At 46.3% G+C, this 14,195-nt stretch overlaps 1 protein-coding gene across 6 annotated transcripts in view; it reads right to left on the bottom strand.

Annotated features, from left to right (window-relative positions):
* LOC144507672 (adhesion G protein-coupled receptor E3-like) overlaps window positions 1-14,195 on the bottom strand; it is an 80,245-nt gene that overhangs the window by 50,556 nt on the left and 15,494 nt on the right. For 4 of the 6 annotated variants that reach the window (XM_078234836.1, XM_078234835.1, XM_078234837.1 and 1 more), the window contains exon 3: window positions 6,794-6,952. The exons of the other annotated variants lie outside the window; for them this stretch is intronic. In XM_078234836.1, coding sequence (XP_078090962.1) covers window positions 6,794-6,952 — 159 coding nt within the window. The remainder of the gene's footprint in view (window positions 1-6,793; window positions 6,953-14,195) is intronic. 6 annotated transcript variants of the gene reach the window in all.

Below are 14,195 nucleotides of genomic sequence, written 5' to 3'. Positions count from 1 at the left end.
GTGATGTTGCCCTTGTCACTCCAGAGAATAGCGGTCGTTGGTTTGGAAGGCGCTGCCTAAGAAGCCTTGGTGAGTTCCTGGAAATTCATCTTGTAGATGATACATAGAAACATAGAAACATAGAAATCCTACAGTGCAGAAGGAGGCCATTCGGCCCATCGAGTCTGCACCAACCACAATCCCACCCAGGCCCTACCCCCACATATTTACCCGCTAATCCCTCTAACCTATGCATCTCAGGACTCTAAGGGGCAATTTTTAACCTGGCCAATCAACCTAACCCGCACATCTTTGGACTGTGGGAGGAAACCGGAGCACCCGGAGGAAACCCACGCAGACACGAGGAGAATGTGCAAACTCCACACAGACAGTGACCCGAGCCGGGAATCGAACCCGGGACCCTGGAGCTGTGAAGCAGCAGTGCTAACCACTGTGCTACCGTGCCGCCGATACACACTGCTCCAACTGTGCATTGGTGGTGGAGGGAATGAATGTTTGTGGATGAGATGCCAATCAATTGGACTGCCTTGTCCTGGATGGTACCAAGCTCCTTGGCCGTTGTTGGAGTTGCACTCATCCAGGTAAGGGGAGAGTATTCCGCCACACCCAAGACTTGTGCCTTGTAGATGGGTGACAGGCTTTGGGGAGTCAGGAGGTGAGTTACTCACCACAGAATTACCAGCCTCTGACCTGCTCTTGTAGTCACAGTATTTATATAGCTGGTCCAATTCAGTTTCATGGTAACCCCAGGATATTGATAGTGTGGGATTCAGCAATGGTTATACCATTTGTTTGTCAAGGGGTGATGGTTTGATCCTCTCTTGTTGCAGATGGTCATTGCCTGGCACTTGTGTGGCACGAATGTTACTTGCCATTTGTCAGTCCATGCCTGAATGTTGCCCATGGCTTGCTCCATTTGGCCATGGACTGCTTCTCTATCTGGGGAGTCACAAATGAACTGAAGATTATGCGGTCATTGGCGACCATCCCCACTTCTGACCTTATAGAACATAGAACATAGAACATAGAACATTACAGCGCAGAACAGGCCCTTCGGCCCACGATGTTGCACCGACCAGTTAAAAAAAAAACTGTGACCCTCCAACCTAAACCAATTTCTTTTCGTCCATGAACCTATCTACGGATCTCTTAAACGCCCCCAAACTAGGCGCATTTACTACTGATGCTGGCAGGGCATTCCAATCCCTCACCACCCTCTGGGTAAAGAACCTACCCCTGACATCGGTTCTATAACTACCCCCCCTCAATTTAAAGCCATGCCCCCTCGTGCTGGATTTCTCCATCAGAGGAAAAAGGCTATCACTATCCACCCTATCTAAACCTCTAATCATCTTATATGTTTCAATAAGATCCCCTCTTAGCCGCCGCCTTTCCAGCGAAAACAATCCCAAATCCCTCAGCCTCTCCTCATAGGATCTCCCCTCCATACCAGGCAACATCCTGGTAAACCTCCTCTGCACCCTCTCCAAAGCCTCCACATCCTTCCTGTAATGTGGGGACCAGAACTGCACACAGTACTCCAAGTGCGGCCGCACCAGAGTTGTGTACAGTTGCAACATAACGCTACGACTCCTAAATTCAATCCCCCTACCAATAAACGCCAAGACACCATATGCCTTCTTAACAACCTTATCTACTTGATTCCCAACTTTCAGGGATCTATGCACACATACACCTAGATCCCTCTGCTCCTCCACACTATTCAAAGTCCTCCCGTTAGCCCTATACTCAACACAACTGTTATTCCTACCAAAGTGAATTACCTCACACTTCTCCGCATTAAACTCCATCCGCCACCTCTCGGCCCAACTTTGCAACCTGTCTAAGTCTTCCTGCAGACTACGACACCCTTCCTCACTGTCTACCACACCACCGACTTTGGTGTCATCAGCAAATTTGCTAATCCACCCAACTATACCCTCATCCAGATCATTAATAAATATTACAAACAGCAGTGGCCCCAAAACAGATCCCTGAGGTACACCACTTGTAACCGCACTCCATGATGAATATTTACTATCAACCACCACCCTCTGTTTCCTATCCGCTAGCCAATTCCTGATCCAATTTCCTAGATCACCCCCAATCCCATACATCTGCATTTTCTGCAGAAGCCTACCATGGTGAACCTTATCAAACGCCTTACTAAAATCCATATATACCACGTCCACTGCCTTGCCCCCATCCACCTCCTTGGTCACTTTCTCAAAAAACTCAATAAGGTTAGTAAGGCACGACCTACCTGCCACAAAACCATGCTGACTATCACCTATCAATTCATTACTCTCCAAATAACTATAAATCCTATCCCTTATAATTTTTTCCAACATCTTGCCGACAACAGAAGTGAGACTCACCGGTCTATAATTCCCGGGGAAGTCTCTGTTCCCCTTCTTAAACAATGGGACAACATTCGCTAACCTCCAATCTTCTGGTACTATACCAGAGGCCAACGACGACCTGAAGATCAGAGCCAGAGGCGCTGCAATCACTTCTCTTGCCTCCCAGAGAATCCTTGGATAAATCCCATCCGGACCAGGGGATTTATCTATTTTCAGACCCTCCAGAATATCCTGCACATCCTCCTTATCAACTGTAATACTGTCTATTCTACTCCCTTGCAACCCAGTGTCCTCCTCAGCTATATTCATGTCCCCTTGCGTGAACACCGAAGAGAAATATTGGTTCAATGCTTCACCAATCTCCTCCGGTTCCACACATAACTTCCCTCTGCCATCTATAACTGGCCCTAAACTTGCCCTAACCAACCTTCTGTTCTTGACATACCTATAGAACGCCTTAGGATTCTCTTTAACCCTATCCGCCAAAGTCTTCTCATGTCCCCTTTTAGCCCTTCTAAGCTCGCTCTTCAACTCCCTCTTAGCCAATCTAAAGCTTTCTAGTGCACTACCCGAGTGCTCACGTCTCATCCGAACATAAGCCTCCTTTTTCTTTTTAACCAACAAAGAAACTTTTTTGGTGCACCACGGTTCCCTAGCCCTACCAATTCCTCCTTGCCTGACAGGGACATACCTATCACAGACTCGCAGTAGCTGCTCCTTGAAAAAACTCCACATGTCGGACGTTCCCAGTCCCTGTAATCTCCTAGTCCAACCTATGTTTCCTAATTCTCTCCTAATAGCCTCATAATTACCCTTCCCCCAGCTAAAACCACTGGCCCGAGGTTCATGCCTATCCCTTTCCATCACTAAGGTGAACGTAACCGAATTGTGGTCACTATCACCAAAATGCACACCAACTTCCAAGTCTAGCACCTGGTCTGGCTCATTTCCCAGCACCAGATCCAATATAGCCTCACCTCTAGTTGGCCTGTCTACATATGATGGAGGGAAGATCATTGATAAACCAGCTGAAGATGGTTGGGCCTTGGACACTACCCTGAGGAACTCCTGCCCCTGAGGGATGTCCTGGAACTGAATTGATTGACCTCCAATCACCAAAAACATCTTCATTTGTGCTAGGTATAACTCCAATGAGTGAAGGGCTTCCCCCCTGATTCCCATTGACTCCAATTTTGCTAGGGCTCCTTGATGACATACTTGGTCTAAGTCATGGACAGTTCCCTCACCTCTGGCATTCAGCTCTTTTGGCCATGTTTGCACCAAGCTGTAATGAATTCAGGAGATGAGTGTCCCTGCCAGAACCTAAACTGAGCCTCAGTGAGCAGGTTATTGCTGAGTAACTGTCTCTTGATAGCACCTTTGATGACCCTTTCCAACTCTTTAATAATGATTTGGAGTACACTGATTTGGCCAGGTTGGGTTGTCCTGTTTCTTGTGTATAGGACAAACCTGGACAATTTTCCACATCGACGGGTAGATGCCAGTATTGTAACTGTCCTCGAACAGCTTGGCTAGGGATGCAGCAATCTCTGGAGCACAAGTCTTCAGTACCATTGCTGGAATATTGTCAGGGCCCATAGCCTTTGCAGTATCCAGTGCTTTCAGTTGTTTCTTGATATCACGAAGAGTGAATTGAATTGGCTAAAGACTGGCATCTGTGATTCTGGGGATCTCCGGAGGAGGCCGAGATGGACCATCCGCTTTCGCACTTCTGGTTGAATAGATAAGATAGAAGCAGGGAAGTTGTTTCCACTGGCGGGTGAAGCTAGAACTAGGGGGCATAGCCTCAAAATAAGGGGAAGCAGATTTAGGACTGAGTTGAGGAGGAACTTCTTCACACAAAGGGTTGTGAATCTGTGGAATTCCCTGCCCAGTGAAGCAGTTGAGGCTACCTCATTGAATGTTTTTAAGGCAAGGATAGATACATTTTTGAATAGTAAAGGAATTAAGGGTTCTGGTGAGCGGGCAGGTAAGTGGAGCTGAGTCCACAAAACGATCAGCCATGATCTTATTGAATGGCGGAGCAGGCTCGAGGGGCCAGATGGCCTACACCTGCTCCTAGTTCTTATGTTAAGATTGTTGAAAATGCTTCAGCTTTATCTTTTGCATTGACATGCTGGGATCCTCCATCATTGAGGATGGGTTTATTTGTGGCGCCTCCTCCTTCATTGAATCAATTAATTGTCCACCACCATTCGCCATTAGATGTAACTGCCGAGTTTTGATCCATTGTTTGTGGAAACACTTAGCCCTGTCTATTACTTGCGGTCATGCTGTTTGTTCCTGTGTTACAGCTTCATCAGGTTGATATCTCATTTTCAGGTGTGCCTGGTGTTGCTCTTGGCATGCCCTCCTGCAGTCTTCATTGAAACAAGTTTAAAACAATAAGCAAGGTTATTAATCTCCTCCTTAGTGTAACTCAACTGTTGCATGAGTGGGAATCCACTTTGTAAACTTGATTAATTTGTATTTCCAATGGGAGTATCTCTTGGGGATTGGTTGAATGTGTCATGGGATATGGTGTCCATTACAATGAATGGTGGGGGAATCTCTCTCACTCTATGTGGTCCCATTGGGGAAAATCTCATGCCTGGAGAATGCATTTCTAACATGACCCCTCGTCAATATTGGCTGATTATCACTTTCTTGATCTAGAATCATAGAATTATAGAATCCCTACAGTGCAGAAGGAGGCTATTCAGCCCATCAAGCCTGCACCAACAACAATTCCACCCAAGCCCTTTCCCCACAACCCCACATATTTACCCTGCTAATCCCCCTTACACTAAAGGATGGCCAATCAACCTAACCGACACATCTTTTGGATTCTGGGAGGAAACTGGAGCACCCGGAGGAAACCCACGCAGACACGGGGAGAACGTGCAAACTCCACACAGTCACCTGAGGTCGGAATTGAACATAAGAACATAAGAAATAGGAGCAGGAGTAGGCCATCTAGCCCCTCGAGTCTGCCCCGCCATTCAATAAGATCATGGCTGATCTGAAGTGGATCAGTTCCACTTACTCGCCTGATCCCTATAACCCGTAATTCCCTTACCGATCAGGAATCCATCTATCCGTGATTTAAACATATTCAACGAGGTAGCCTCCACCACTTCAGTGGGCAGAGAACCTGGGTCCCTGGCCCTGTGAGGCAGCAGTGCTAACTGTGCCACAGCACTGCCCTAGATATTTTTATACATCTATTGACAACAATTAATTGCCACACTACGTAACTTCCTCAAATATACAGATGTTTCCTGTCTTTTACCAAGATCAGCCAACTCACATTTTGCTTCTGAATGCATTGAGCTTCCTTAAATTAATGCTGGAAAAATAATTTGCACTTTTTAATATGGTAGTTCCCAGAGAAGATACCTGTAGAAAGTGTGACATTGTATTTATTGGCAAGGGGAATGGATCTTGCTACTGGTATTGTTCCATTTCAAAACAAATTGAAAAGGAAGAAGGACTTTCCTTTTTAGAGCACCTTTCAGAAATTTAGGAAGGCCTAAAGCACTTTACAGCCGATTAAGTATTGCGATTATTAGACAATTCTAGAAGGTTGAATGTAACGTCTAAGCTGACACTCCAGTACTGTAATGAGGGCGGGCAATATTAAAAGATTCCATAGCACTGTGCCAAAGAAGAGCAGGGGAGTTCTCCCCAGTTTCTTATTCCTCAACCAAATAAAAATTACTGTCTCTGAAATAACCCCCAGGACTTGCATGGGGAATCACGGATTGACCTCCCTGTAAGACTCATTGATTACGAGCTCCCTGGGGACTGGCAATTAATTCACCAGGTGGAGATCGTATACCGAGCCCTATATAAAGCAAGACCTGGAGTGGGTCCATTATTGCATTGTCCCGGTTGGGATCTGTTTGTGTTCACCACAGGCTTGTGGTTTTGCTTTATTTTATTTTGTGCAATAAAACACTGCTCCTTTGCAGCTGACTCCTGGAGTTATTATCGTCCCATCGCTTACTTTGCTGCACATAAATTACCTGCTGCATTTTCTCAATACAGCAGTGACCTAGATTTCAGAAGTATTTCATTGGCTGCAATCCACTTTGGGACACTGAAGATTGTGACAGGTGCTTTACAAAATGCAGGTCTGTTTGACTGATGCAGACAAGGTTCAGGAAGCACAAGTTGTAGCTCTCTGTGCGATAGGGACCACTGACTGATCGAGTTTAATGTCTTTTTACCAAAGCCTTCAAAATTTAAAAAAAGCTGAATTCAAAGAGGTAATTAAAAGATTAGAATAAATGAATTAGTGAGGTAGATTTTCAACATTGAAATCAAATGGAGGTACTTATCAATAATGGTGTTGGATAAAGAGGAAAAATACATGCATACTTTCAAGTTGTACAGAGAAAAGCATGGTATGTGAACAATTTCTTTACCATGGCAGATTGTCCTTCGGATAAAGTTAATTTTTCCTGATAGGTTGACGTATCCTTTCTTACATGTACAGTAGTAATCCCCAGCTGTATTGTGACATTCTGTGTTTCTGCCGCATCTTGCCTCTGCAGTCAACTCATCATCACCGCACTCATTGTCATCTGGAAAGATGAGGGTCAGGATTAGAAGATTCCTTTTACCTTTTGTTGAATGAAAGGTCACTTGGGAACCAATGGGTTTTTCTCTCTTTTGGTGTTAGAGAGGGGAGTATCGTTTATGAAATGATAATAGTGTAAAGTGCTGCTGTGCTAAAGTCCTCTTTCCAACTTCTACTTCAGCTGGGAACACCAGATCATAGAAACGTAGAAGATAGGAGCAGGAGGATGCCATTTGGCCCTTCGAATCTGCTCGCCATTCATCACGATCCTGGCTGATCGTTCAACTCAATAGCCTAATCCTGCTTTTTCCCCATTAGATCTTTCTGCCCCGCTACGCTAGTCAAGTAGCGGTGTCGGGCCAGTCACGATCCTCCCAGGCCATTTTTATTGACTAATCAGCGACGTGCCAGGAAAGGACACAAAGCGGATTTAAATATTTATAGCTTCATTAACATCTGTTTAGTGAGCTCAGGATGCTATTGTCCGGCTCACTTAGCTCTCTGACTTTGTAGGTGGAGGTTCTCTCTGGCGAGGATCACAACTGGTCCTCACCAACGGGAGGCGACCTGCCGCGATGGCCTCACCAGTGGGATTGGGGCCATTGAGGCCTCTTAGGTGGTTGGGGGCAGGTGGTGGTGGACCCTGGCAGGTGGACCCTGGTGGTGCCAGCCTGGCACCCTGGGACCATCCATCAGCCATCCTGGCACTGTCTGCCGGGCACCAGGCATTGCCAAGGGGGTAGGGCATGAGGGGGTAGGGCTTCATGGGGGCACAGCCAGACGGGGGGCTGAGCAAGACGGGAGGATGGGGAGGTGGTCGGTAGGATGGGAGGGAAGAGGGAACTCTGCGTGAATCTCCCAACTGCCAAAAGAATTGACAGTGTGGGAAAATTATGTGGGGTGGCTCTGTGAAAAAACCAGAGTGGAACACTCCGGTTTTCAGACTTTTGTGACACTAAAGGGGGAATTTCTCATCCCACTCGCCACAGGAATTGTAGTGGGCAAGGTGTAAGTTTTTCGGGCAACTCAGGCCTTTTTTTATGAGCTGGGAAAAGGACTTGAACCCTAAAGAACTGTGAAAGTGGCTACACTTGACTGCAGGACTTGACCTGGTCAGTGAGCCCAGCCAGCCTGTGTGTGTGTGTGTGTGTGAAGGGGCCCAGTCCAAAAATTGCAAGCAGCCAGAAACCAGACAGACTGCTGATTAGGTTATCAGCAGCACAAAAAGAACCTCACGACATCACCAGACTAGGCCGGCAGCAAGACAATGCACCTGGTCTGGACTCAATACAGGTGATAATGGCCTTGTCCCAGAGCGAGGAGAAGCCCATTTCCCTAATAGGAAAACAATTAAACGATCTCCGATGGAACAATACAGGACAGCAAGGGACCTATCACCTGGGATGGGACCATCTGGTCTCTATGGACTGTAAGATCGCAGCTGCAAATAACGAGCAAGCCTTTGTCTGTGGAAACTGTCGGTTGGAAGGGGGGGCGGAGTTGGCTGGAAAAAGAATTCAAGTTTACAATATAAAAGGATGGTCAGGCGGCCATGTTCTCTCTCTCTTTTCTCTTCGGACCAGCATGACAGCACTCTCTACTCGGTCGTCTCCAGTACGCAGCCTGAAGCCACTGAGCAATTTAAACTAGGATTGTGAGTATCCCCTGGTAATTCGCGAAGTTCCCGAGATCATCATAGTGGATGAGGCTTTGGGGAAAGTGGGGGGGCTTTTGCATGTACCTTTCATAGTTTAAGACACTGGTAAACTTGTATAAAGTAAGAATTCCGAGGTGTCCGTCTTAGTATTCCTTCCATAGCTTATAGTCTTATAGAGCATAAGGCATGGTGTGTTGTTTGGCGACCTTTGACCTTGATGTTTTAATAAATATATATATATATATCTTTGACTTCCGTTGGAGTCCGTTTTGATCTTTTCAATTTCTCACCAATGATCTCTGACTAAGTCACAATATAAATATTCCTTACCATAATTCCGGAGTCTAGAACTGAGGGTACCCTGGGTGCTTCGAAACCGCCCACTCAGGAAAGGCTGCCAGATAGTGGATAGGCAGCAGTTTCCTTTTCTCCCTCTTGGGAGCGCTACTCTAGTGAAGTAGACGCAAGGTGGCCATTGTTTCATCGGCAAGAGAGAGAATCACTCGGGCATTGGTGGGGTTTGGGTGACGGAGAACCCAACCTAAAATAAACCCAGTGGAGTTAAAAAGAGGGATCCCGCTACAAAGGGGTGGACCATGCAAAGAACCATTGATCCCGGGTGGGATTTTCCGGTTTTGAGGCGAGCGCTGCTGGAAAATTCTGCCCTTTGAATTTTTGGGGGAAAATTGCATCCTAAGACTTTCACGGAGTCATGGAGACTGCGCCTTATGCAAAATGGCGCTGGGACCCCAGATCTGGAAGTCACGCCTCCCATTACCAACAAATCTTATTTTTGTCAGTAGGGGAAAGGAAGTGGAGTGTGACTCAGACACGGAGGAAACCCAATCCTAGTGTTGCTGTGTTCAAACAGACCCCAGTTTCTCTGGAGTGAAATCCGTTTCGCATAGTGTGTGACTTATGATGTTTATGAGTTGACGTGAGTGCTCATAAAATGTAGATAAGATCTATGGAATTGCCAAGCTGTCAAGTTATTTAAATCCCCTACCCTTTAAGTTTTGATAAGAAACAAACATGTTCCTCTGAGTTGAAAAAAAATGGCTCTTGTAATTTGTTTAGCAGAGCATTAAGGGCTATTAGCATCATATTATTTATGCTTTACTTCTTCCACAACCTATCTATCACAGCTGGACGCCGATAAATTCACAGTTTGATTGATATCTCCAAGAGGTTGTGAAGGGATTAGCTGTCTTTGATGTGACATTATGATTGCAATTGTTTATGTTTATAATGGATCAAGTACTTGATAAGGGGTTTAAATGTATTAAGTGGACATTTACCAATGAGACTGTTTTCTATTAATATAATGCGGTCTTTAATAGATGCTTAGCACTTTATTTAATCTCAACGTGACTCCTGAAGTATGTCCATAGTGGATACTGGGTACAAGGGTTAGCAGGTGGGATTTGTTAATGTGCCATGTAGATGATGATATATCAATGATATTAGTCAATCATGTGTTACACTCTCTCTCTTTCTCTCTCAAGAGAGAGAGGTTGGAATCATGTCTAGGAGCGACATGCCTACTCTGTAACCTGTTCAGATATAGTACAACTAAACAAGTGTGAAGCAGGTTCCAGGTTCCATGTCTCCAGTCTGTTCAAGAACCAAGTCCCACGCTTAGAGTCCATGATCGAAGAACCGATCCAGAACAGTAGTGACTGCAAACAATAGACTTTTCTCCACTGGGCAGAGTGATCAATACGCAAACCATGAAGGAGTTAAATTCTATTTAGCATCAGTGACCACAAAACCCATCATTGTTGACACTCTTGAAATTTATTCCCCTACATACTTAACATATCGTGTTACTCACTGCAAGTGCAGGAGCACTGTCTAACACATATAGCAGATAATGCAAACACTTTTTTCTTGGTGGTTACAAGGCATTACGAACTAGTACCATGGGCAAAAATTCAGGTGAATCTCCAGGGAATGGTAAATATTTTAGATTCATTGTTTGAATGTGCCTTCATTTCAATAAACTGTGTATAGTCACATTGATAATCCTTCAATTTTATCAAACCTGATTTGCAGTGATGTCTGTGCACCACACAAGTCTCCCCGACACTCTATTACATATCGCCAACGTATTCCCCTCCCCTCATGCCTGCAACAACCTTCATCTTAAGTACATTATTTGTATATGATTCAATCATCATGTGCTAGCAAGTTCCTTATTCTCTTTCTTTGCACTTTTAAGGCCTGATCAGCAATGTTTTCTGAGTTATGTGTGTCCATTTCCAGAAGCCTTTGCTCCACCACTCCATTTAGTTTTGTAGGCGGGCATAAATTTTGTGGGTATTAGGATTAGAATATTTCTTAAACTATAACTCGATAAATGAAGCAAAACAGGACAGCATTCAGCCAGAAAGGTGTGAGTAAGGCAAGCAGGCATCTTTTAAACACAGAACCCAGGTTGACAAAGACTCAGGAACTCGCATCAATATGCTATTCAGAAAATATCTTGAGACCTGGAAAACTTCCTGACATCCCATCAAACACCCATTGTCCAAAGGAATTCAGAGACATAAAGCAATTATCACACTCTTAAACCAAACTTTACATATTAAAACTCTAGACCAGAAAACCCATTAACGGGATAACTATAAAAGAAAACCATTTACACATCAAACTCCACACCCACAAACCTATTGAAACAGGATGATTATATCAGGAAACCACTCACAAACCATTTACATATCAAAACAGATCGTTACTATAACTATACTCCGTTTTGGCAGGCAGGCAGAGTACTTTGCGGGACTGTCTTGTCTGTGTCCTGATTGTACCTCCGTCGACGTAAAAAACGATAATAAACTGTGCTGTTATCGATCTTGGCTCTGGGTGCGAGTGGTGTGGTATCTGTTCACTCGCGCTAACAATTGGGGGCTCGTCCGGGATAGTGACCGCCGCTGGAACATCGCCTCTCAAACACTGGGTGAGTATCTTTACTCATTTAAAGTCCGCGGGAATTCCCAGTGCCAGCGGTGTTCCACGGCTGCCGCGATCTGAACTTGTGAACAGAGCCCGATCGAGAGCTGCACAGCGGGGTAGGTTCTTCTTTGGGCGGGTGAGCGGGGTCGCGAATTGTAATTGATTGTGTACTGTTGCATTCCGTGTATCCCTGACAGCGGACCCGACCAGACATTAGCTGACCCAAAAGGTACCTAAGGAAGACAAGGGTTAAGTGGCCGGGAGGCCGGGAGGACGTCCAGGGTTAGGGCCAATGAACGCGGACTCACGAAGTTCGGTTTAAGTCCGGGCGCTGCAAGTCGGGTAGGACCTCTGCAGGCGCGAAAGTCTGGGCCACTGGAAACAGATCCGCGAGGAGTCTGCTACATGTCCGGGCGCTACTAAGTCTGGAGCCTCTGTGAGTGCTTCGGGCACTACAAGCAGGAGACCTCTGGTAGCGCGAAAGAACGGCTACACGCCGGGGGAACTCCTACCTGCGGTCAATCCCACGCTTGTCCGCACCCAGGTCAGGGTGATTCCCGGGGAGATAGGGAAACGGCGAGCCTCTGTGGATTGATTTAGCGGTAGGATTTGGTCAGGAAAGAGTGGCCCCCGGCCCCTGTAGTCGTGGTCAGAGCCCCCCCCCCCCCTGTCTCTGTGAGCGGTGATCTCCCCGTTACATGCAGGACGGGCTCTGCGTGTTACTGCTGAAGGTTTAAAGGTACTGACAGTGGAAACACCAAACCAGGAACCCCAGGGATACCTACACAAGTATCTGTGGGAAGCACCAAACCAGGATTAGTACACCACTGATCTTAGCTAAGAGATTCGACATGGATAGCATTGAGACCATTTTTGAATGGGGGCCGGAAGGGTCCCTCACCCGCTATCTAGCAGATAAAAACAAGAACCTAATTAAAAGCATGATTAAAACAGGGTGGAAACCCCAAGACCCCCTTGAGAGCCAACGGGAATGGTGGGCAACGGAAAAGAGGAACAAGGATGATAAGGCTTGGATCCTCATACTGAAGGCACACCTCACCCTAGCAGGGCGAGTCCATAAATACGTTCAGGATAAACAAGGAAAGGCTGAACAGAAAAAGCATGCTGCTGTGATGGCTATTAACCCCGTGTTGCCGGCACTGACCGACTTCTCCCGTGAAGCCCCATACGAAGAATGTCCCGATTGGGAGTGCTTAATAGACGAGACAAGTCCTCGGTGCCCAACAGGGGGGAGTCCCCCGGTAACCACCGATCCCCCAAACGCCAAAGCAGCACCTCTTAAGATCGAATGTATCCCAGGGGGACAAGGGAGAGACGGGCGAGGAAGGCAGGCCCAAATTAAAATGACTTATGTGTCACTCTCGCCAGGGGACACTATGAAATTACTAGAAAAGCTCCCAACCCTGCAGCCCAGGCACAGTAACGCAATTTTTTGGCAAAAGATGAAAGAGATGCAACTGTGCCACAACTTACACAACCGAGATATAGCAGGGTTAGTAAGAGCCAAGATGCCCGAGAATCACTGGGCTCGGCTCCGGGCAGAACACCAGAATGGGACTTGGTGTGCAGACCTAGACGGGAGCCGCCGGGAGCAGGAACAGGCTCTGACAGGCTTTAAAAACGATATCATCCTGACCATGGGGGAGGTCCCCGTGAGTTGGAGTGTAATAGTAGGAGTAACGCAGAAAAAGGAGGAAGGGGCTCAGGAATACGGGCGACGAAAATTCGATGCCTTTGTAGCCCACGGAGGAATGCCAGATGCAGATAGACAGAACCCGGCATTCCTCCAGTTATATAGGGATGGGCTGAGCCCAGCACACCAAGCTATCCTAAAGACAGGATTGGTAAACTTTAACACCTTCGATGAATTAGAAAACTGGGCTGTCACTGTAGACAACCAGCAAAGGAAAACACAGGGCGCCAGAGCAGGGATATCAGCGGTAGGAACTGAAGGAGGAAATTGCTACAGGTGCGGGGAATTAGGCCATTTCAAAAGGGAATGCCGAGCTATAGCTGAAAATAGATAAATCCCCTGGTCCGGATGGGATTTATCCAAGGATTCTCTGGGAGGCAAGAGAAGTGATTGCAGAGCCTCTGGCTCTGATCTTCAGGTCGTCGTTGGCCTCTGGTATAGTACCAGAAGATTGGAGGTTAGCGAATGTTGTCCCATTGTTTAAGAAGGGGAACAGAGACTTCCCCGGGAATTATAGACCGGTGAGTCTCACTTCTGTTGTCGGCAAGATGTTGGAAAAAATTATAAGGGATAGGATTTATAGTTATTTGGAGAGTAATGAATTGATAGGTGATAGTCAGCATGGTTTTGTGGCAGGTAGGTCGTGCCTTACTAACCTTATTGAGTTTTTTGAGAAAGTGACCAAGGAGGTGGATGGGGGCAAGGCAGTGGACGTGGTATATATGGATTTTAGTAAGGCGTTTGATAAGGTTCACCATGGTAGGCTTCTGCAGAAAATGCAGATGTATGGGATTGGGGGTGATCTAGGAAATTGGATCAGGAATTGGCTAGCGGATAGGAAACAGAGGGTGGTGGTTGATAGTAAATATTCATCATGGAGTGCGGTTACAAGTGGTGTACCTCAGGGATCTGTTTTGGGGC

The sequence above is a fragment of the Mustelus asterias genome, chromosome 19 (assembly GCF_964213995.1).
Source record: "Mustelus asterias chromosome 19, sMusAst1.hap1.1, whole genome shotgun sequence".
Classification (NCBI taxonomy): Eukaryota; Metazoa; Chordata; class Chondrichthyes; order Carcharhiniformes; family Triakidae; genus Mustelus; species Mustelus asterias.
The sequence above is the reverse complement of the archived record's forward strand: the minus strand, read 5'-3'. Positions and strand labels throughout refer to the sequence as shown.